The sequence below is a fragment of the Musca vetustissima genome, unplaced genomic scaffold (assembly GCF_032173495.1).
Source record: "Musca vetustissima isolate MV318-11 ecotype Yass unplaced genomic scaffold, APGP_CSIRO_Mvet_v1 utg2750, whole genome shotgun sequence".
In the NCBI taxonomy this organism is placed as follows: domain Eukaryota; kingdom Metazoa; phylum Arthropoda; class Insecta; order Diptera; family Muscidae; genus Musca; species Musca vetustissima.
In genome coordinates this window covers 147,541-170,885 of record NW_026884925.1, presented here as the reverse complement: position 1 = coordinate 170,885, position 23,345 = coordinate 147,541, and the positions used below count along the sequence as shown (strand labels likewise).

The 23,345-nt window shown below is 35.2% G+C and overlaps 1 protein-coding gene across 1 annotated transcript; it reads left to right on the top strand.

The window, feature by feature from the left end:
* Nucleotides 1–15,144: 15,144 nt before the first annotated feature.
* Nucleotides 15,145–21,587, top strand: LOC133332001 (uncharacterized). Its single transcript, XM_061540386.1, has 6 exons — nucleotides 15,145–16,264; nucleotides 16,847–16,999; nucleotides 17,086–17,226; nucleotides 19,573–19,687; nucleotides 19,750–19,937; nucleotides 21,232–21,587. The coding sequence occupies exons 1-6, from the start codon at nucleotides 15,145–15,147 to the stop codon at nucleotides 21,579–21,581; spliced, it is 2,067 nt and encodes a 688-aa protein (XP_061396370.1). The 3' UTR covers nucleotides 21,582–21,587.
* Nucleotides 21,588–23,345: the final 1,758 nt, after the last annotated feature.

Here is a 23,345-nt window from a genome sequence, read left to right as displayed (position 1 = left end):
CGTGTAAGCTTTAAAACGTTGAACAACAGAAATATTAGTTAAGAGCTTTATCGTTTATGTAGCAAACGTCGTTCGAGGGTGTTATGTGAATTACATAGAATTATTGGCGTAAAACCATGCAACCGAATACAACACCGAAATTGACGACGACAAAATCCAAGGCAATTGAAGGCAATAGGCAAATGGCAATTTCGCTCACCGAATACCAAAACCTGTTCCATTGTATGAAAAAAGTCTACAGATGGAAAAAGGGTTTACGATTTTGTGTTATCAAGCCAAGTAAACACGTTTGCTTATTTTTATGTTGTTATTTGTCCTTTCATGAGGATATGTTCAATCCATTTGGACCTTTTTTTGACTAATTTCAACTCAGTTATCTAATTCATGATATTGCATTGTGTCCACACCTCGTTGTGACATATATTTATATATGTATGTACGCGATGTGCCAGTCAAAGCTTTTCTCGTCTTAGAAATATTACAGAAATAAAAAGCAAAAACAAGTACTTCCAATATGCCATATACCAAAAAATATTCTGTTTTGGCGGAATTCATATTTAGCAACATTTAAAGCTACAGCACAGTGACAAGCAGATGTTAACATTTTTCGGAGATACATATAAATTTCCTTTTTTCGAAAATAAAACTGATTTGGAATAATTTTTAAAATAAATATTCTGTTTTCTTACTCAAGAAGTGGCAACACTTTTCAAATTTAATTTGGGCGTTAATAGTTAGCTTGAGTACTATTAACTACTTTTCGTACACTAAGATTTCGCCTGAATGCCCTAAATACAATTGGGGGTACCAAAATGCTATTCACCACCCTCACCACACAATGTGATTGATAAAGAATTTCTATCTAAAACACTGTTTACGGGAAATCAGTCCATTTTTAATGTTTGTTCAACCGGCCGCCCATTTTGCGTATTCGCTGGGAGCAATACAGTGCGATTGCCACTCAAGTTATTGTGCAAGACCTATAACTGGTTTCTAATTAAAAAAATGTGCGTTTCTGGCAAAAAGTTGCCTACTTAAGTGTTGTACATACATATGTACGTATGTGTATTGATGTGTGCCACAGCACGAATTATGTCAGTCTTCGATTCAAGAATACTCTGCCGCTGCCAAAATTGGCGTTGAGTACTACGAATTGTTCAAGAACATCTATTGATGCTAGAAACATCTTAAAAGAAACATCAAAAAATTACCCGTAGTTAGATATATACAGTAGCAAGTCATAAAAATGCAAATTCTGCCATATAATATGTAATTACATTTTTTCTTTCAAAATAACGGTAGCTAATTTTTTTATTATAGTACGTTTACATTTAACCGGATTTCGTTAACCCAGTGGGTTTCAATTGTCAATACCTTTACATATATGTCAAATAAATCCTCATAAAGTAGGTTAACCCGGTAAAAAGTTCTAATGTAAATGCCGTTTTAGTTCAATTATATGTTTTCGAACTAATTTTTTAAAATTTAAAGATAATATTACTAGCATTTTGTGTGCTCGTTACTGTTTATATATGGAATGTATATTAAAATTCACGATTAGATGCATGGTACAATTATAAAAGGTATCAGCAAAACCCAGCTGAGGTGATTCGAACGTAATACTCGTGTCAATGTAAATATGACAAATTATGTTTATAGAAATAACCCAACAGGAAAATTGAAATTGTTCTTTAAAGGAACATTGAAATTGTTCTTTATAGTACGTTTTTCATTGTACCGGATTTTGTTACCCAGTGACTTTCATTTGTCAACTCCATTGTATACATGCCAAATAAATCCTCATTGAGTAACCTGGTACAAAGTTCTAATTTAAATGCCCGCTGGGAAAATTTGAGGAACCAAATCTTTCAACGTGGAATAACTCGCAATTTTCATCATTTTCATATGTGTTACACATACATATAAGTGGCAATGGCGCAATTAGATGAAATATGTGGAAGCGATAGAAATATAAATTTTAAAGATTTTCATTAATTTATTTATCTTTTGAATGTGTTAAGCTTTTTTATTCATTCTTATAAGAATATAATTTAGGTGTTTCCCAACCCATCTGCAAAAATATAGAGCCATTGGGTTATGATTTTAGCCACCCAACTGGAGAAAAAAATGCAGTCCCTATGCCCATGTATAATTATTCGAATACCGACCGAGAAAATATGAAATCATCGACGTTTCAATTCAAACAATACTAACGGAACAAGTGGGGCTTCGTAGCCTTCTAAAGTTAACAACAAAATAAACAATCTGCAAAGAAAAATATTTAATTGTTTGGGAATTAATTCATCAACTCAATTGTCCTCGACTGTCCTGTCGTATGTTTGCTTCATGTGTTAGCCCGTTTATAAAAGTGCGCTTGAATTTCCAGACGCACGGCCCCTTTTTAGTGGCAAAGATATAGACAATATTTTATGTAAACATACATACAAGAGAAGTTCGGAAACTCCTTAGCCTAGCACAAAAAGTTAAGTGTTTTGGAACCTTCCATCTCTGAACACTTGTTCAATTTTGTTTTGATCTGGCAAGTCCTTCATATAGAAACAGGTGTTCAAAAAAAAAAAAAAAAAAAAAAACGCAATGAAAACGTTAGAAATGCGTGCTGTCATTAAATATTAGGTGTTTGGTGAAAGTGCTCCTTCATATGCAACAGTTAAAAATTGGGTTGCTGAATTTAAACATGGTCGTACAAGCATTAAAGATGAAACACGTAGTGCACGTCGAAAAACAGCCACAACAACTGAAATTGTGCCCAAAGTACATGATATGGTATTAAATGATTGACGAATAAAAGTGCGTAAAAATTGCTAATATCATGGGCATCTCAAATGATCGAGTCCATTTAATTTTGCATGAAGAACAACAGATGAAAAAGCTTCTGCAGTCGATCAAAAACAGCTTCAGAGTAATACTCATCCGAAGGTGCGAATTTTGTGTGATCAAATTTCTAAAAAACCTATTTTTCGGACCAAATTTTTAGATCTGTCAACCTAATCATATGGGTACCCGCGATCAAAAAGGTTTTTTACGTTTCGGATGATATAAAATCTTCTTCGTGAAAATCCATCTACTAGAACGGCGGGAACTGGCCTTCCAAAAACACGAAATTTGGCAAAAAATGTTTTTGAAAATGTCGCGGATTTATTTGCGTTTTCTGTGTATCATTTCCGCTTCAATAAATGACCTCATTTTTTGATCTTTTTCGAAAAGAGAACTTTAAAAACTTCAGCCGAAAGAGAGATGTACCCAATTTATCTCAAAAATAGATTTTGCTGGCACATCCATGGTTCTTAATGGACCACATTGAAATGGTATAGATCGATGTATTTTTTTAGGGTGCACACCGAAATCGGATGCGCGTTAATGGCATATGGAGTTTTCGGAAATTATTCGCGTTTTACGATTTTTTTGGTACTTCAATGTAACGTGCGGCACATCTTAGCCGTCAAATGAAATTTCGCAAAATATACATGGATTGGAAGATAAACTTCAGTACTTCCTGGAAACCGCATGCGCATCAAATGATTTTGAGAACTACGCGATTTAGACGCAATTTAAAATATATATTTCATAATATTATTTTATTTTAAGATTTATTCCTATTTATAGAATTCTAAGATTTATCGGAAGGGTCTTGATATAATCCGCAAGACGTATACATATACACAAAAAGTGATTATTATTATATATGTAAAATTTTCGGCGAAATTCGGGCAAAATAGCAGAATAACCCCAACATTTTTTTCTGAAATTCCTTTGTATACAATTAAAAAAATAAATATGATGACATTATTTTTTCGAACCAAAAACAAATATTTTTCCTCAATATCTTGTTTTGTTGTCGCTGTGATTTAGAGAGCGCTACACGGACTTGTGTGATTTTGATATCATTTGATTCATCATGGTGTTTAGATTATGTAGATATTTTTAAATTAATTTTTAGGTGTGTGTATGTCATTAATATAATGAAAATATTGATGTAATCTGCTATATTTTTTTATTTTTCTCATATTTCGCGAATATGCGCAACTTTATCGTGATTATTATAATATATTCATATTCTTATTTTACGGAGGAAGATATGTATCAACGTTTTTGGTCAATATAATAAACGGCGTAATTTTAAGATTTTTTCTTATGCCCAAAATTAAAACCTCGATAACTTTTGCGCGCATCAACCAAAAATTTGATCCGAACGGTTTCGGAGTCAGAACATTTTTCTCTATATGTGTACCAAAAATCATTGATGTGCCACATCTGGGCAATATTGCCCATATATATATATATATATATATATATGACCAAAGTTCGCCCTTGACAAACTTGTGTGGTATTGGCAATACTAAATATCAGAATAAGTATTTCCATGTAAATATTTACGTATAACTCCCACATCTGAGTATATACAACAACATAATTGGTATCAATGTCCTTCAGAAGTAGATATATACGCCGTAGAATGCATACTTTACCGGTTTCCACAAAAGAAAAGACAAATATAAAGTTGTTGGTCCATTCCATTCCCATAATATTAACTGAACCGAATTGGTCCCTAACTGTGGCTAGTCGAAATATACTAAAAGGTGGGTCTAGGACGAACATTTCGCGGCGATACAAACTCTTTGAAAAATCTCCTTGAATAATATTTAAAAAGTCCAGGCCTATCTGTGGTCTGTAAAAACAAATTTGAAAAAGTACACGTATATTTTTGGCCTTTGAAAAAATATTTTGAAAGATCCAATTTTATGTGTGGTTTTAAAATTTTAATTTATACAAATTTATCAAGCGTAGATTTAAAAATATCTAAAACATGTAAAAACGGCATAAAAACTCCCCTACGCGCGTGGGCATTTCAAATTCCTTAAAGCGCAATGTTAAAATTCGAGTCAACGGTAAAGTCGGGCGGGGCCGTACATACCACTGAACTTTTTCAGCGGGCCACACAAAACTAAAATATCCTGACAACATAGTTGTCTTGAGTATAACATGGTTTACATACATTTTCGAAATTTTCAATTAAGACATCCTGGCGTATTAGGGTAATACGGACGTTCAACAAAACCCTACAATGTCGAGAAAGTGTGCATTTTAAAACCGTACACATTCATTCTGGAACAGAACAAATATTTATATCAAATTTGTAATTAAAACAAAACTCTAAAAATGGCCATCCAGTTCAACGAGGAAGGTGCTGTTGGTGTTGTTGATGATATGGGTATCTTATGAAATAAAATATAAAAAAAGGATTGGCGGACGAAACGGATGTAATAAAATTCCACTGCGTTAATGCTGAAAAAGAGATGTCGTATCAGAAATGAGTGAACGAAGTTGATTAAGTTATCTTACAGGTGTAATACACATGGTTGACCACAAACTAGGTTATGAATAGTAAATTTTGGTTATTCGTTCATTATGTTGGTGTTTTCTCTAAACGTTGTTTTTTTTTAGCAACATACAAAAATTAAAATTAACAAAATAAAAGCAGAATGTAGTAGTTATACGCTTTAAAATTATACAAGGTTGTCCCATGCAGCCATATGTTTCCAATTTTTTTCATAAATTTGCCATTGACAGTATTCAGCTTTCAAAATTTAAATTAAAATATCTTCCTTCGAAATGTACCCATATTATGTGCTCAGTGACAAAAATTGCTGAATAATTTATATTTATAAATATTTTGAAGTTCCCTGCCACTAAAACTTATAAATATAAGATTTAACACCCCCTGAAAGCAATGTTCAGCTTTTGAAAATATATTTTATTTAATTTATTGAACTCTCAAACAGAGCTTTTCTCTAGAAGTACTTAGACTTTACGTTGTGGACATAATAAAATTGGGGAAGAAGGGTTTGTTGTTTAGTGGAGTGATATATGACTCCCTGGGACAATATCCCAAGCAAAAACTAAGAGAACTGATGAGGATTTGTGGCGAAATCCGAAAGTAATCAATATACCCAATATACCTTTACCGAAAGTAATCAATATACCCAATATAAATTTGATAGATTTTCATTCATGTTTTTCAATTTTATTTTGAGGATTCGAAAATATTACATTTTCAAAATAAATATAATTTCTTTGTTTACATTTTTCTGTCAAATGACGTTGACACTAGTATTACTTTCAACAACAAACTTCCATTTGGTTGTTGTACGCAAAAACACTTGCTGTTACCTTATATTATTACACCATGGTGTTATAGGTACAATTTTCAACTTGGCAACACTGCACCAACAACTGATAATCACATTCCCAGTGACGAAATACATGGAGAAGCAACTGATAAACAACTCACCAAACACGATACCAAATACCACAGGTGTTCCTATTGCGAATCGTTGTGATGCATTTCTGTCACACATTTCATCGGCCACCCCTTTGTATCCCCTTCCAAGAAGTGGGTACGAATTCAAATCACCATTCGTATGAGTAAACAGAATTTAACGCGGAGAAAAAATGTACTGGAAAACTGTGTCAAACTGCACGCTTTAGAAAACGGTTAGTGTTACGGTGGGTGATTCGGTGTGCGCAGACGCTAAAACTGTTGATGCGAACAACGGTCTAATAAATATGCGTGATTGTTAGGGATTGCACGTTCATAAAAGTGATGAACAGATTTTGGATGATTCGGTTAAAATAGACGGACCAAATTTATAGATTCAAAACTTTTAACTAAAATTTGAGATATTCATTTTTTGCCCATCATCAATTTTAAACTACCATTCGTACGGTTACTGTCCTTGTTTAATGTAGCGAAAATTTTCCATTATTACAGTACCGCACCAACTTCAATAGCTTGGCAACCCTATATAGGATTCGCGTACTCAGCTAGAACATATATGTGTTGAGAGAGCGCGAGAAATATTGGCAGAGGTATATGCGGACACAGGGAATAAGTTCGCATTGTTTTCCGCTCGGACTCGCTTGAAGAAACTCAACATTACACGCTGCCATCACCATTCAGACGTAGGTGAGCTGTTCGAACGCATAAACGTTTCGCTTTATATCGCTGAAAAAAACTGTAGAAAAAAAGAAAAATAAGAGAACATCATTCATCCTGAAATACCAAAAAAAAGAAAGAAAGAACACAGTGAAAACTAGTTGGAAAACATAGAGTAAAGTGAGTGGCCTATTTTCAGGCAAAGAAAATTAAAGTGATGAAATTAAAGGACTATGTATATTAAATATATTGTGATTTAAAGCCTAATTTGTGTGTGCTATAAACAAGATTGAATATTTTTTAAGAACGGTACGAAAGTTTCTAGCAAATACTAAACTGTGCTATACTATAAAAGTCCAATAATTCCGATGCTACTCCATAGCATATAACAATAAATGATATATTACACAAACATATATGCACTGTGTTTTATGTGAATTTTATATATAAATATAATAGATATATATTTATACATATATACGACTTCAATTCGTTAATGCTACAGTGTTTTACATTCATGGCAATAGTAAACCACAGTAAAATGCAACTGGAATATTTCACATGTTGTAGATTATTAAAAAGTTAATGCTAGGAATTGTTACGAGCACTTGCATGTTTTGTTGTTGTTGTTTTTTATATCAGAAACCATCTAAATTTCACGTGATGTCTTAAAAGGATATTCTAGGAGACACTCGTCCACATGCACATGTCTACAATGTTTCTTCATTCTTCCTACTTACATACATATAGACGCAATAGATTTGTATGTGTGTACGTATATAAATTGACGTGCGTATGTGTACGTACGTTTAATTGTATTTGTTGTGCCATGTCATGCCACACCACACCATGACCAAGCAGCACGTCGTCTAGGATTCGCAACTTGTGCCACATTATGCCACCAGCACTCATTCCATTACAGCGACCTGATTCGCGTTCGCCTCTGAGGCTTTAATACAAATGTCGAATGCCTTTTGTTCTCAAACGAGTGCCGTTCGCTACAGCAAGGGTCGTTTCCCAGCGTATGATTCATAGTGGAGGCACAAAAGTAATACGAGATCCGAACGAAACGTCAATAGTGGAAGAAGGATACCAAAGGAAAAATGTAAATAAAAACAAAGCCCCACTAACATATTACTGAACACAACACTCACTCACACACATACATCTTATTTGCTGCATGTGTGCATATGCCTAAGCCATTCATTATTATTATCGACTTGTGATTGTGTGAGAGAGGGGTTATTCGTTGAGTGATGTCGGTTAAATCCCCATTACAAAGTTTAAGGGTTCAGTGTCAAACCACTTGGCATGATTTTTATTTAAAATTTCCTATCCGCGAAAATGTTTGTATGTGTGTCGCCATGATTAAGAATATTTTTTCCGACTGATATGGATTTCTTGAAGTTAAACAAATAAGTTGCGGAATTTCAGATAAAAAATAAATAATATTTTCAATTAAAAATAAATTGACAGCCAACGAACATCACTATTGGCGATTTAAGTTTGCTGTGTTTCCAAATTAACACAAATAACGGCTTAAGCAAATCCTTGATGAAATTTAGGGACACTTTAAAAATAAATATTTTCCATTTAAAATATTTTTTTTTTTAATTTTAATACGGGAACATACACATTTTCATCATTCTTCTTTTATCCAGCGCATATATGTATTCTCATTAAAAATAGTAATTTGCCATTTTCATATAAAATTGTGTTAAACGTATATACATGATTCTTAACTGCAATTTTTTCTCCTACAATTGGAAACTGCTACTTATTTATTATTGTTATTATTATTTTTATATAATATTTAAATTTAATATTCTGTTCCCGGTCTTATTATAATTATATCATTTGAATACCCTTATACTTTCGTAAACGTATATTTGCAGACAAAAAAAGCAAACTCCCCTCAACAGCATTATTTGGCTTTGCTTTGGTTTACAAGGAATCCTAGTAAATTATTCATGATGGGACTGCAGCAACAAACAGCCGTTCGCAGCTACTGTGGCTCGTGAGGTTCCATAATTCCGTTTGTCAGTTCATTCGGCGGTTGTGTGTAGTGCGGCATTTCGGTCGCTCTGCATACGTTTTCCTTATGAGATTCCATATTTTATTCATTCAGCCATGAAGTAAAGCAGGAAAATGTGCTTCTGCTTTAATATGTATTTGGTCGAAGGGATATAGGTTGAGCGCTAACTTAAACTATAAGGAGAGAGGTTCGCTATACCGTGTCGACACAGCATGTATTTGTGTGTTAGATATATACACCTTGGACATTTAAAGTATTTTAAATCTGACGTTATTATAAAATCGTAGAAACATTCTTGAAATTTTGGAGAATGCGTCCCTTGAGAAAGAAACTAAATGTGTACAAAATAAAAACAATTCCTTTGTTTTTTTTTACTGCATTCAGAGTAAAAGACACTAGAATATATTATTATTCCGATTCGAGAGAATCAACACTAAGGTCGGATTGGTATTGTTTATCATGTGAGTAACCATTTGCTAAACATGGTCGTGTTTGCCCATTTGATAACCCTAAATACAGATTATCACAGTAGATTTTATTCCACTTTGGGCACATTAGGAATTCATACAAAAATTGTTGACGAAGAGGAAAGTGGTCCAGTTGTCTACACATTTCACAAGTAGACCATAAATTGTATAATGTGATAACGTGTGTGAATGCAAGACTCTTTGTGGCGTACTTATTAGAATGTTCCGAATAAAAAGGGGTTCGTAAATAATTCCGCCACGACAACAAATAAATCGGATAATGTGAAATGTCGATGTTCATTTGGAGATAAGTTCACCTGGTCGACCTTCCATAATGAAAGGAGGGAGTGTTAAAACTATCTTTGAAATTCCGATACACACTAATACTCATGCCAGCTAGCTTCTATAAATAATACCCCATTCATTTTTGCTTTCCCCATCTAAGGGTGTATTTTCAAGGGCTTTGCATCTTTGATGTGTTTTTGTGAGAGGACATAGAAGCGTGGAGGTGGGTTTGCATCACAATGCAACGCATTGCTGCGAGTGCTATGTGTCCTTTGAACTGAGTGAGTGAAATTAGCCTAAGGAAAGTCTCAAATTAAAACTGGAACTCATGATGGAAACTGCTAACATGTAATTTTCTTGCAGGAATTATTGATCAAAATTCTGGTGGCTGTTATTTGTTCGCAATACTATTGTTTGACATTAGTATTTAGATTCAATTCAATGCAAATGCAATGTGGGCGAGGATTGCCGTAGAACAAAGCCAATTAGACTCGATTTATTTTTGTTGTTCACAATAATATCTATATCATATGTCGCTTTGTCGTGATTGATTTGGTCATGAAACACAACTCGAGCTTGAGATGGTACTTAGAATAAGCTTCAATGAAACACAAAAGGTTTCACAACAAATAACCCTGTACAGCATTAAAATCTTGAACCAATCGGGACCGCCAAAATCTGAAAGCTTATGATGGTAGAAGAAACCCCCTAGCTGGGTTTTTGAATTATTAGCTAAGGTTTTTGTTTAAACCCGTTTTTGATTTTGTGGAAAGGGGTGGATTTTCAATTAATACTTACGCTAATCTTGTGAACTACTCGAAATATCGATATTCGCTCTTCAGCAATGTCTTACGCCTTAATAAGATCTACAAATTTTGTTTAGCTAATAATTTAAAACCCAGCTAGGGGTTATCTTTTACCATCATAAGCTTTCAGATTTTGGCGGCCCCTATTGGTTCGATTTTCAAATTGAAAAATGTGTCACAGTGTAATCAATGCGGTATGCACATTGAAGTGGATAAACACTGGTTTATATATATAGTAGAATTCCGGTTTAAAGTTTATGCCATTTAACGAGCATTTGCATTACATTGTGTACTCAAAGTATTTGTACTCAAACAAAAACGAAAGGCCGAGTTATCTATCCATTGCACTTTAAGTTCGGAAAAAACGCAAAAAAGAAATGTAAATATTTGTCATTCCATGTTTTGTTGCTGTTGAGATATCCTACGTAAGAAACGCTGAATGTTTCACAATTATATTTGTCACGATGGTCTCTCACTGGAACCAGTAATGGAGTTCAAATGCTCAATATATTTAACGGCTCCAGAAAATCTATGCCAATACATTGAGATTAATTTATAAAATAGATTTGTTTTTGTAATGAAATTTCCCTTGAAGAGCAAAAAAATTAACTATATGAACAATAGCAGAGTGAATATTGAGAAGATATACTCCTTGAAGATCCACACAAGCAATCTACTTCTTACTTTTAAACCTTCGGCATTCTTCCCCCAATGAAAAAAAATAGAATGCCTATTTTTATACAATACAAATAATAATGATGAGGCCTGACAATATATAAAGCGTTATATCGAGATTCTACTGTATATATACTGTGTGTACTATATATGCTCAAAACTGTGAATAAAAATAACTTGGCGGGTAATATGGACCAGTATGGATGGCTAATGTAGACCAGTAAGTTAACAGGTAGTTTGTGGATTGGTTTTGATAAATTTATATTTATTTCAATCTTGGGTAACAATGAATGCAAACATATATGGGTTCCTGTTTGGGAATAGCTCCCATTTATAGGGGGAACGTCCCATCCGACCAATCCCTAACATAATGCGAGGCATGCTTTCTGCATATATGTGCGTACATTGTATGGTTGTATTCGTGTTGTTGTTTGTTTCAACCAACTGATGATATACTTAATTACAATATGGAACACACATACACACACGTTCGTTGTTCCCTTTTTAGGAATTTGATGAACACACTAATTCGCATATGCTTCCCATCTCGTCTTTGGAATTAATTAAAAAGTAATTATTTTCCACTTGTGGGTCTAGTTTTTATATCCCAAGTGATTTGTTTATGAGGCAGGGACGTTTTGATCCCCGCCCGCTCCTTTGCACCATTTATTATCATGGGCAACACCCAATGGAGGGTTCGTCGGACTACTGTGTCTGAAAATGTAATTAATTAAGTAAAGCCGAAACAAGCACAGCAATCGCCGATAGGACTGCATCCGTTGTAGTTGTAGTGCGAGCTGCAAGGTTTGTTTTACATCGTTTGAAATTATAGTCCCTAAATCTGAGTGCCCTCTTTACGATTACGTCTTATTTATCTTAATTTTCCCGAGGCCAAATATGGCTAATATGTCAAATGATTTTAAATTAAATCCAAATTGCATTCAATATCATGAATGAAACGTTAATTACGTTTGGCATGAAACAAACATTTAGTGATATCCCCATTTAGTGATATTCGAGTTTGAAAAAAGTGCTGGCATTTCAACAACATCTTGCGTATAGTTGTATGATTATCTGATCGAACTATCATCTACCTGAAGAGCAGTGGAAAACAAATACGTATTTCCAAAGCAACTACAGTTAGAATAACGAATTAATTTGCTTAGCCAAATAATTCTTAATATAGAAATGATTTGAAAAGTTAACTGGAGAATAGGTTCCAATTTCCAATAAAACAAAAAATAGAATGTATTTGCAAATTCTGGAGGAGGAGGCAAAAAACGCACAGATTTTTATTAACATGTGGCATTTCTTAATGGTATTGACGGTAATGGATTGAAAAAACTGTAAAAGCATCAATGTACATTCCGTCCACAGCAATGATCAATTCCTCGTCGCTGGTACTGTTTGATTGTTTTCCTTTGCTTGGCATTGTTGGCGTTTGTGTTTTTTGTTGAATCGCACTTAGCCACGCTATGTGTCGTGTTATACGCGAAATTATACTATACGACCCGCTTCAGCAGGTCTCAAACCAAGAACCCTATTCCCACATTGTTCCACTGCATCGTAACCATAGCAGCACATACGCTAAAGGATGAAACAGCGTTCGCCTGTATATTCGGCGGTAGTTTGTTTGAGCGCCTGGCAATTCCGTAGCCTCCATAGCAGCAGCGTCTTAGCGTCATATAACCCACCAATCAATGGTAAATCACACAGTTTACGTGTTTTCACTTGTGAGGTGTACATAACGCCAAAGGACGCTATTCCACTTCACGCTCTGTAATTTATCTTTTTGACAATAGAAAGTAATTGAAATGCGGAAATCGATTCGGTGTAAAGTCCGGCCATACGAATAAGGTATAGCATTGAGAATACAAAGGTCGCAGAAATTATTAAGCCATCTTCACCGTGAAATCCGACCTGAAACCGTTACAAGCCACGATCTAATGTAAATAACTTAAAAAAATTAATTTCAGAAAATAAAAACGAAAAGTAGCAATATTCGATATGAACTCCTATTGCCAGTGTCTATTTTACAAGACAAACATTGTAACCGGCACTAGGCATAAACTTAACTACTAGCAGAACTGTACGGCTGTCCGTTTAATAACAAAAATAAGCCAAAAATAATAATAAATTGGTTGCCATTACGGAAACCATTGCCACTTGATACAATTTTTGGTATATTTGCGTTTTGGTAAATTTCATGCCATTTCCCTGAAAATTTAAATCATAATGGGTAGAACATTGAGGGGTGGTTTGTTTATTTGTGGGTGGCTATATTAAATGTGAGACCTACATGCTTATAACAACTGCGATGACGTACTACTTCCACATCTCGCTAAAAAAAACGGCATATTTTTGTATTTTTGGCGACCAAATCTTCAGACGTCGTTGACTCTGATTTGTTACAGCAGTAAGCTGTTTCAGCGAGGAATCAAATAAGGACTCATAACGAAAATAGTCCCCTATTATTTACGAACATAATAAGTAACGACACACAGTGTTCGGATGGCGATCAACAGTGACATTCGATTTATTTTTGGTAAATGGTAGAATTATTTCATGGCAGTGAAGGCAAAAACAAATGCTAGCTGTTGACTTCGTTTTAATATCAGACGGGAATAAATCTCTCTGAGAAACATACAAGGGGTATCGGTGATGTTAATGATTTTGGAACCTATTAACATAATTTAAAATGTTTTTTTTTTTTTTTTTTGCTTAAATGGGAATTTTTTTCGCATGGATGGCGAGGGGTTTTGAACAGGAAACGTTGCCTGATATGTTACTTGGCACATCGCCAACAGAAGCGATGTAGAAGCCTATAGCAAAGGTGTCAAGTCCAAGTATACATATGTATGTACGGAATCACATTAATTGACACAATACTTAACAAGTATATGTATATATAAATAATTTGCAAATGTCCAGTTAAAGAGAATAGATTTGACAGGTGTTTTACTGAGTATTTATAAAGTCTCCCAAGGACAATTTATTCAGTAAAATCAGTTGATACTTAATCAAATGTTTATGAATAAAAGATCCGATCAAGATTTTGGTTTTTGGAGATTTTCAGCTGCACACAACAACATTTCAAAATCAAACACCTAAAATAATTGATTCAAATGGCACTTCGGGTTTGAAATGCTAAATAAATCTTACAAGGGAGCAAACTCTCTCAAAAGATGTTACTGCTACTCTACAACTCATCCTAAAATGTCACCAAAAGCCACCACTGTATTATGGTAGACTCTGCAGTTCCAGCTTCGATATTTTCTCGTAAGATATTTCCAGTATTTTAGTGTTCAATAGTGCTTCTTATTTTTGAAAAAAAAAAACGATACCTTATATGTTGAAATAATATAGCGTAAAAACAAATGTCATTGTTTCTTATGGGTGCGAACCTTAATTTGATGTCCGGTAATAATGATGTCACATCCAGGGTGTTGATTCCCGACGGTGTTGCTGGTGTCTGGGTGTATAATCTAATTTGGTTCGGTTCTTCAACATTTCGATTTGTTTATCGTACAAAGCTCACGTTTCAGTTGTCACTGGCCTCGCTCGAAACTCAGTTGTGCGTCATGCACACGAATTGTGAAAATGTAATTTGCCTAATGGGTGGAGTGGCCACAGGGGTAGATATTTCCCTGAGAGTTTATACGCAAATGTGATATGACTTTATTCTTAGTTCGGACTTGATGTAAAATTGCCCTCAAACAAGTAAATAAATTATGTGTCTTGCTTTATTACAGACTTGCAGAACTGAAGAAGTGAAACGTACGTCATTGCCGTTTTGTATCCCAAGCGAACGGAGACTGCTAGCACTTAAGATATCTACGGACACAGCAGGACGGCTAGTATCTGAAAACTATAAGTCCGAATGAGCAACAGCATGGATGAAGAACACGACGACGAAAGAATATGAAATTCGATGGGGCTTTAAAGCCCCGCCACGGAGCCTCCATCGAAGGAAGCTCCCCTGGTGCTGGACAATTACGAAAGTATCGCGATAAACAATATCCCAAATATATTTGCGGCAATGTTCGTAGCGAGTGTTTGTCCGAGCAACAGCAGCGAAACCAGCGCCATCACCTCCGCTACATCGAACACAACGAAGGTGGCGTGAACAGTAAACAAATCAACACGACTTCCATCAGCAGCAAGGATTGTAGATGTAAGCACGTATACTTAAGAGAACAGCGAAAACAACAACAACAACAGCCTAGCAAGTACCATGATGACGCTAAACCAAGATTAGGGAGTCAGGGAGCAGCAATGATGCCCGAGAATATACGGCAGCCAATTGCAAATACATGCAGGATTGTATCGATCAACGTGTCACCAGAAAATCCGTTAATAAATTGTGGCAATAGGGATACCGTAGCTTGGCGACAGGTCATCGGAGGCTCGGGTGGAAGCGTATGTCACGTAACAGACGCCGTTACTATACCAAAGCAAAAGCAACAACTTACAATCACAACACGTCAACAAAAACAACCACAACACGGCAACAAGAGCAGCTACAAACAAACAACCAATTCACGTAACAACGAAAACACGAAGCGTCCCGACAACAAGTTAGAGGTTCATTCGAAACTCCTGGAAATCTTCGACTGGCGTCCACTGCCCTCCGCATCTGTTCTAGTTTCCCGATTATTTGAACAAATTGCCTTATTGCTGTTCTGCTTCACATTCTTAATGCCCTCGACCGGAAACACAGTTACTGGTGGTAACGGCGGTGGTATTCGGAACGGATGTTTCGTTTCTCGTGCCACGAACTCAAATAGAATAGCGAGAATTATGCGTACCTTACAATCGTTTATGGCCTCATTGAAGCGCATTTGTTCTAAAAATGCGTTCCAAACACGTTTACCGCTCACTACCACGGGAACATCATGTAACACCAATGGCGCCCTTACCTACCTACTGCTATGCAGTGTCGCGGCAACAGTTCTGCTACCGCAACAGGCTCTCGCAGACGATGGCGATAATTTCTTTTCGCCCAATGGCATTGTCATCGGTGAAACAACAACTGAATTCGGTAAGTTCGGTAGATGTACATGCTTCTACATAACACTATATATGTATTTGTGTCGATTGTAGTTCGATTTGTGTAGCCCCCTTATTATGGTACATAACAAACCCATACTCCCCGGTGATTCGTCACACCGACACAGGAGCACTATTTCAACATTTAAATTTAATTAGGTGTACATTGTTGTTGTTGTTGTCGAACTATACTAAATATCGGAATTATAAAATTGACTTGAACCGCTTCTTATATAATTAGATCCATTTTTGTTTGTTTTTGGGATATGTAACAAGCCAATGCTTAATTTCGATGGCCTAACCTATTTATAGAACCTTAACACCACAAATAACTAAAATTGTCGGATTTTTTGAAGATGAGATAAAATTCTTCGAAAGTTAATAAATTCGAAACGTACATGGTATATATTAGTTTACTTTAATGTTTAGATATTTTTATAAACATTTGTTATGTCAAAGCAAAGCCGAGGTCCTTAATACTTATTGTAGATATTGTAGATTTGAGAGTTTATCCGTAGGGTGACATATCTACTGAAAATGTACATGTACTTTGCTCAAGTTATATATATTTCAGATTATGCTAGTCGCGGCCAAAAGAAGTTCGGCGATAAATGTGATAATACACTGGAGTGCGGATTTCCTGGTTCCATCTGTGATACTAAAAAGAAATCATGCCAATGCACAGAAGACCTGCCCGTTACCAATCATTTTGACAAATGTGGAAAAGGTGAGAACTATATTTTCCGATTCACTTGCTCCGTCCCCACTCACCCCAAATAATATTTACTTGCATGTGTTTGTTCACACCATCAGAGGCAGCAGTCAATGAATCGTGCTTTTTCAATGAACAATGTGAAGTGAAATATTTTCAAACCGAATGTCGAGATGGACGCTGTGTATGCCGATTCGATATGACACCAGTGTGGCTAAAAGATGGTTCCGTTGAGTGTAAAGGTAAGACATGTTTTACATCATCATTTTGGCCGAGCGAACGCTATTGCCCTCACACACACACACACACACACATTTAATATTTCTCAATAATAAGTTTCATAAGCAGATTGTAGATATCAAAGCCCCTTCATACAATACAAGTGTTTTTGAAGGGGCTTCGTGGATGTGACCAAGATGTCGCTAGCCGGTCAATGGCTGTGGAGCATTATTTTTGTCGTGTCTGCTTAAATTTACTCGTACCAAGGCCGAAAGACAAGATACGCATTATTAGACATACTTTTCGATTAAAACGAACATCGGATATAAGTTGCAAACATTTGATGTGGACTTTATGGTCATGTTGTATATACGCACAAACACATGCAGAAATATGAATGTATTTATGTTCAAACATAAATAAAATTGACGTTATGCAGTAACTTTCATTAACAATTCTTACTTTGAAACAAGTTTTTACTCTGACAGACGACAGCTTCTGCATTTAGAACGACAATATGAAAAAATATTAGATTTGTCCAATATTTTTTGGATTTACATCTGTATGAATTGAATACATGTCAAAAAGCGAGAATGTCAAAAAATAAGACATATTCCGTTTGGAAAAACAGCTAAAACATTAGGTTCATTCGTTTATCCCATCTCAATAGTATTTACTCAGTAAGAATTTGTAGAGAGTAGATACGAATTTTTCGTTCTCAAGAGAAAAATAGCAAAAGGTAAACGAACAGCATCTAGAAAAATATAGTATCGAAAGCTGATTAACTCATTAATGGTCATTGTACTTGCACAGGTACAGAAAAATATTCATATTTGAAATATCATAAATCCTCTAAGAAATTTATTTTTTCTGCTTTTGATTTGATTTTGGGTTATTTGGATACATAATTGTATTTATTGAGCCACTGTACCTGCTTGGGTACAGACTAAAAATCATGAAAATTTTAATTTTAAAGGCAGCTGGCTTTTAATGGGTTAAGCTGATTAATAGAACAAACAATTTGGCCGAAATAAAAAAGTTGGGGATAATGTAAAAGTTAAATTGAATACAAATTAAGGCTGTCGTTTGTATAGGCTAAAAAACTGATATTTCGATTTTTTTGTCAGATCACTAATTCACCAATACCTCTCCTAGGCAACATAGCTATGTGCGTGTTCTAGTTGCTCGAGTCCTTCTTCATTTTTAGAAATTAAAATTTGGAAAGAGGCATCCAGTAAGGGTAACATATTGCATTCCAAAAAAACATTGTAAACTATGGCGTTTTCCGGATAATTTCTAAAACGAAATTATAAATAAATGGCATTTTTAAGACATTTTCGCCAGAACAACACCTTTTGGCAGATAATGTAGATGAGCTGGTTGCATATTTCCTGAAATTCGCCTTAGGGATGACCTAACATTTGTCGTGATAAACAATGTCGGTCGAATACGTCGAATTTTAGCAAACGCTATAACATTTACCGACTTGATAACAAATGAAATAATCAGATTGATTGACATTTAGTCCGTGTTTGATAGGAAAAATGATGCAACTTTATTAACAATTAGAACATGTGCTCTCGAACTATCAGCGATTAGTTATTAAGTAATGCTATTATTGCAAGTGCATACAGTGACGATTAAAATTATATAAATATGTATGTTTAAACTTGAATATATGTACATAGTTAAAATGTAGAAGCAAATACGGAAGTGTATTTAGGATTGTACTCTGATGGGTACAGTGGCGCCATGAGCATGCTTTTATTTTATTTTAGGAGTTTTTCAGTCCAATAATTAAACTGAAATATTCCCTATATTTAGGGTTCGTCCGTATAATTATAGATTTTGTTGAGGGGTTCGCACCTTAATACACGCGTATGCATACATGTATTTCAATGAATGTTACCCTAATATAAACAATTTTCAACATTTACAGAGTTTATTTTTGACAATAGAGGACCAGTCATCGAAACATTTGTGTGTTCGTTATAGCTTTCCAATTTTATATAGGGATCTTATTTAGACAACATGGGGCCATCAGATCCGGCCAGACAGACGAACGGATATTAGTAAATGGACTCTAAATTGTCTGAAACGGATTTGGTTCAAAGAGACATGGGGTCTAAAACCAATATTTCGATAAGGGAAATTTTTACCCTATCAAAGTGTATGTACCCTCAGTAGGAATAAGACTGCTGTATTAAAACTGGAATGAAAAAATCTATAAAAAATTATAATTATGTATATCGATTACATATGTTCGTTTCCTTTAATTGAGTCATTGGCTATGAAAACGATGTTTTTTTGAAGAAATTTTATAAAGACATACATACATATGTATATATAATATGTATTTTTAATTCTAGGCCGACAAGATAAGAAAGGTCCCGAAACTTATATAGATCCAGCTATGATTGGTGTTCTAATTGGCATGGCTCTAATGTTTATCATTATTTGTGTGGTGCTTCGTCTATTTAGCCAGTAAGTATATTTAGACATACGTATTTAGCGTACGCAATACTCTCATAACCGTTATCACACAGGGCTCGATGGCGCGAAAATCGGACTATTTTCAATACTCCAAATCCACGCCTCATGAACGTGTCATTGCTGCGGGAGAGCAAATTGCTACATGGCCAGGAGCGGAGAGGTTCGCGTATGTCTGTTAGAGCACCGTCACGACAACCAAGTATGGCTTCTTTACGTCCACACTCACCAAACCCATCGTTAGGTAAGGCAGGTTCGTATTCAATGCACCCTAATCGCACCTAATGTTCTTTTACAATACAGCTCACAACAATTCCCCTATTCCGACGTCTTTTTGATATTGTTTATATTTTTGAACGGCATATAAATTGTTAATGCTTAATTCCATGAATGTATGTATGTACATAAAACAGGAAAGTGTCGCGCATGATCAGTACCAATAAAATCCATATCCATAAATTTAAACTAACATTTTGTGAAGACATATTTGGTGTTTTCAGTTTTGAAACTGGGTTTACATTCGACCTCTTTATCACCATAAAATTTGTACGTCAATTTATGTTACATCAAACGTTTTTTTTTATTCTTAAACATAATTTTTATGTTCTTTATATAAATCTCGATAATCCGGACCTCGCTAATCTACATTTCACAACTCATTGCGGATTCTATAATATGGATTATTTTAATCTAAAATTCGGATTGAGAAGATTTTTTTATTAAAATCGTTGCGAATTTTAGTGAAAATTGTTAAATCAGTTGTTGTCAAAAGGAACAACAACTGTCATTTTCGAAACATTTTGTTTGAATTATTTTGAAGTGAGTTTTTTTTCTTTCGAGTTGAGCTTAAAATCGAAGTTTTGCCATGAAAATGAAAGCCAGGGAAGAACCTACGTATCCATTATGCGACGCGTTTCGCCGTTGGTTAAGCGGCTCATCAGATATATTCGTCTATGTGGCGGTACAAAGGTCGAATGCTGATTGATACGAAATTGAATCTGCGAATTAAATTGAAATTGTCCCGGTTCGACATTTGCTTTCACTCTAGAAACAGTCCTTTTCAAATCAGATTTTTGTTGTAGGAACTGAATATATATTATTCTACTAATCCTAGGTTTGGCCTTGGATATAACGAATTTCTTGTATGACGAACTAATTTGATAGGTCCCTAATTTGCTACTTTGCTATACTCATAAATACAATTCTTCAAATGTGACGTCAGATGGCTTTCACTTAATGATTAAGATTACGTCTTATCTTAGGTAAAAACTCATCACTCGTATCAAGGGATACGAAGTTGTAAAAAGTTGTAAAGTTGTTAAATGATGTTATTGTAGAAAATATGTTAAGAGTATTACAAATGAAATTCGTTAAATATTTCATACAGTCAGTCCCTCTGCTATTGTTAATATTTGTCGAAATCCTAACTTGCCTTATCAAATAACTTACACCGAATGTTTTGATCGCTCCACAGCGAAACGCCACATTTGTGGCGTGGCGTACTTTAGTGCCTTTTTACTAATGGCTTTCGTTTACAGGACGAATGACACGTTCCAAGAGCAATACTCGTTCCAGCGATTCACGTGTTAGTGATGCTTCAAATTGCTCACGCTTGCTTGAGCACAGTCACACAGCCAACACACATCATCATTTCGCGCACACCCATCCGAACTCTTCAAGTATAACAATTGCTGCTACGTCACACACCAGCGGCATACACAGTGCCAGTGTGTCCCCACACTCATCGAATGCTATATCGCCGACACCAACACCAACACTGACCACCAATATAGCCTATGCCAGTCAGAGTCCAACGACTGGCACAGCCTGTAGCACAAATATAAAGCCACCGCCGTCTACGGGCAACATGAAACCGAATAAATATTGAAAGTCATGCCCATCACCGTTACCGACACCGTCATTACCTAACCACAGTGATTGGTTGGTAGAGGCGACATCATCAACGCAAACACCCCATAGGACATGATGTCTTTGATACGAGGTATGGCGTTCCATTGGGTTCGCTTCAACAAAACCAAGTAGAAGTTTCTCACCTACTCCCCTATGAAAATCTATTGATCTCTCTCTCTCTCTCTCTGTAGAGTGTCCACGTAGTAGTCTTTAGCTGAATTGTAGCTAGATATTTCCAAGCTATTGTAGTGACAAAACTGTGTCCCTAAGTTTCAACACACACTACGAATGTGAACTCTGTTTTTAGTTTGTATACACGAATAAACACCCACCGCTACAGCCACCCTCATCTCAGAAGACACCAATTGACAAAATTACGCCTCCAATCACCAACTACTAATAACACTTCCCGAACAATATTTTTAGTTTAACTCTAACCTATATGTACATTTACACCGACAATGTTCTCCAAGTGTTTGCATCAAACGTATTTTATCTAAAAAATATTAAAAAAAAAACAAATCATTTCAATATATAAGAGCGTTAAGACAACGAAATCCACGCAATCTAAAATGTGAACTCCACAGGAAATATGTAAATCCTATTCATAAATCCAGTGTGGAATTGACACTTGGGATGGAGTGGATTTCGTACATCCAGTACATTATGTTTTACATTTCTTTTCATAATTAAATACACTTTGAGTAACTACCCTGCAGTAACTGTAATCGACTATACGTCGATGAATTCATCGACTACCTATCAAACTACCCACCATGCTTTTGATTGGCGAATTTTATATGGCGATGATAGCTTTCGGAAAGAGATTTCTTCTTTGACAAATCTAAGTAAAAAATACATCATTCATTTTTTTTAATTCAAATTTTAACCACTTTTAAGTGAAAAGTGGTTTTATTTCTAAACAAAGGCAAAAAATATAAAAAGTTAAATTAAAAAAATGAATATAATGACTTAGTTTGCGTAATAACGTAGTTGAAAATTTGACAATTACATTTTTAAGGCTCGAGACACAAAAAAATTACCGGTTGTGTAGTTGATGAAAATTCATCGCCGATGTAGTCGATGAAAAGTGAAACTTTCACTTTTCATCGGCTTTCACTTTTCATCGATGAAAAGTGATAGTAATGTTGCAAATGTGTTGGAAGACATTTACAAACGCACGATTGTTAGATTTGTCATGATCGGTCCATACATTTTTAGCAATATGCCCAAATTGTTCGATAAGTCAGAGAGAAGAAGTTGGGAGAGCATTGTTTTACAGTTGTGCTACTCGAAGTTTGTGGAAAGAATTACTCGGCAACAGTTTATGCAAGTTTATTCATACAAATCGTTGGATATGAAAAGAAATCATCGCTCATTTGCTGCAAAACAGAGTGTGTAATTTTTTTACACAAAATGGGCGAACAATCGTGCATCATTAACTCGAAAATCACGTTTCTTGAGTTATGCCTCTCTTGCAGCAAATGAGCGATATAGATATTGACGAGCATTAAATGTTAAAAGAGGTGAGATAAACCTTTTGTCTTTCTGGTAAAAAAAGTTAAAGATCATCCGTTTGTATGATGGTTTTTTACCAGTAACTATTTAACACGTTTTGGAACAAAGATGTAAATGTACTCGAACTGTGTACTGTATGTAGAGTAACTTCGGGTAATGTGGACTATGCGTCTAATGTGGACCAACCCCCATATCAAAGAAAATGCTTGAAATATGTATGTTA

Bases quoted from the DNA above. Each gene is read 5' to 3' on its own strand.
- LOC133332001 (XM_061540386.1), top strand. From the start codon at position 15,145: ATGAAATTCGATGGGGCTTTAAAGCCCCGCCACGGAGCCTCCATCGAA. The intron at 16,265-16,846 runs GTAAGTTCGGTA...TATATATTTCAG, and splicing joins TGAAACAACAACTGAATTCG to ATTATGCTAGTCGCGGCCAA. The intron at 19,688-19,749 runs GTAAGTATATTT...GTTATCACACAG, and splicing joins GTGCTTCGTCTATTTAGCCA to GGCTCGATGGCGCGAAAATC.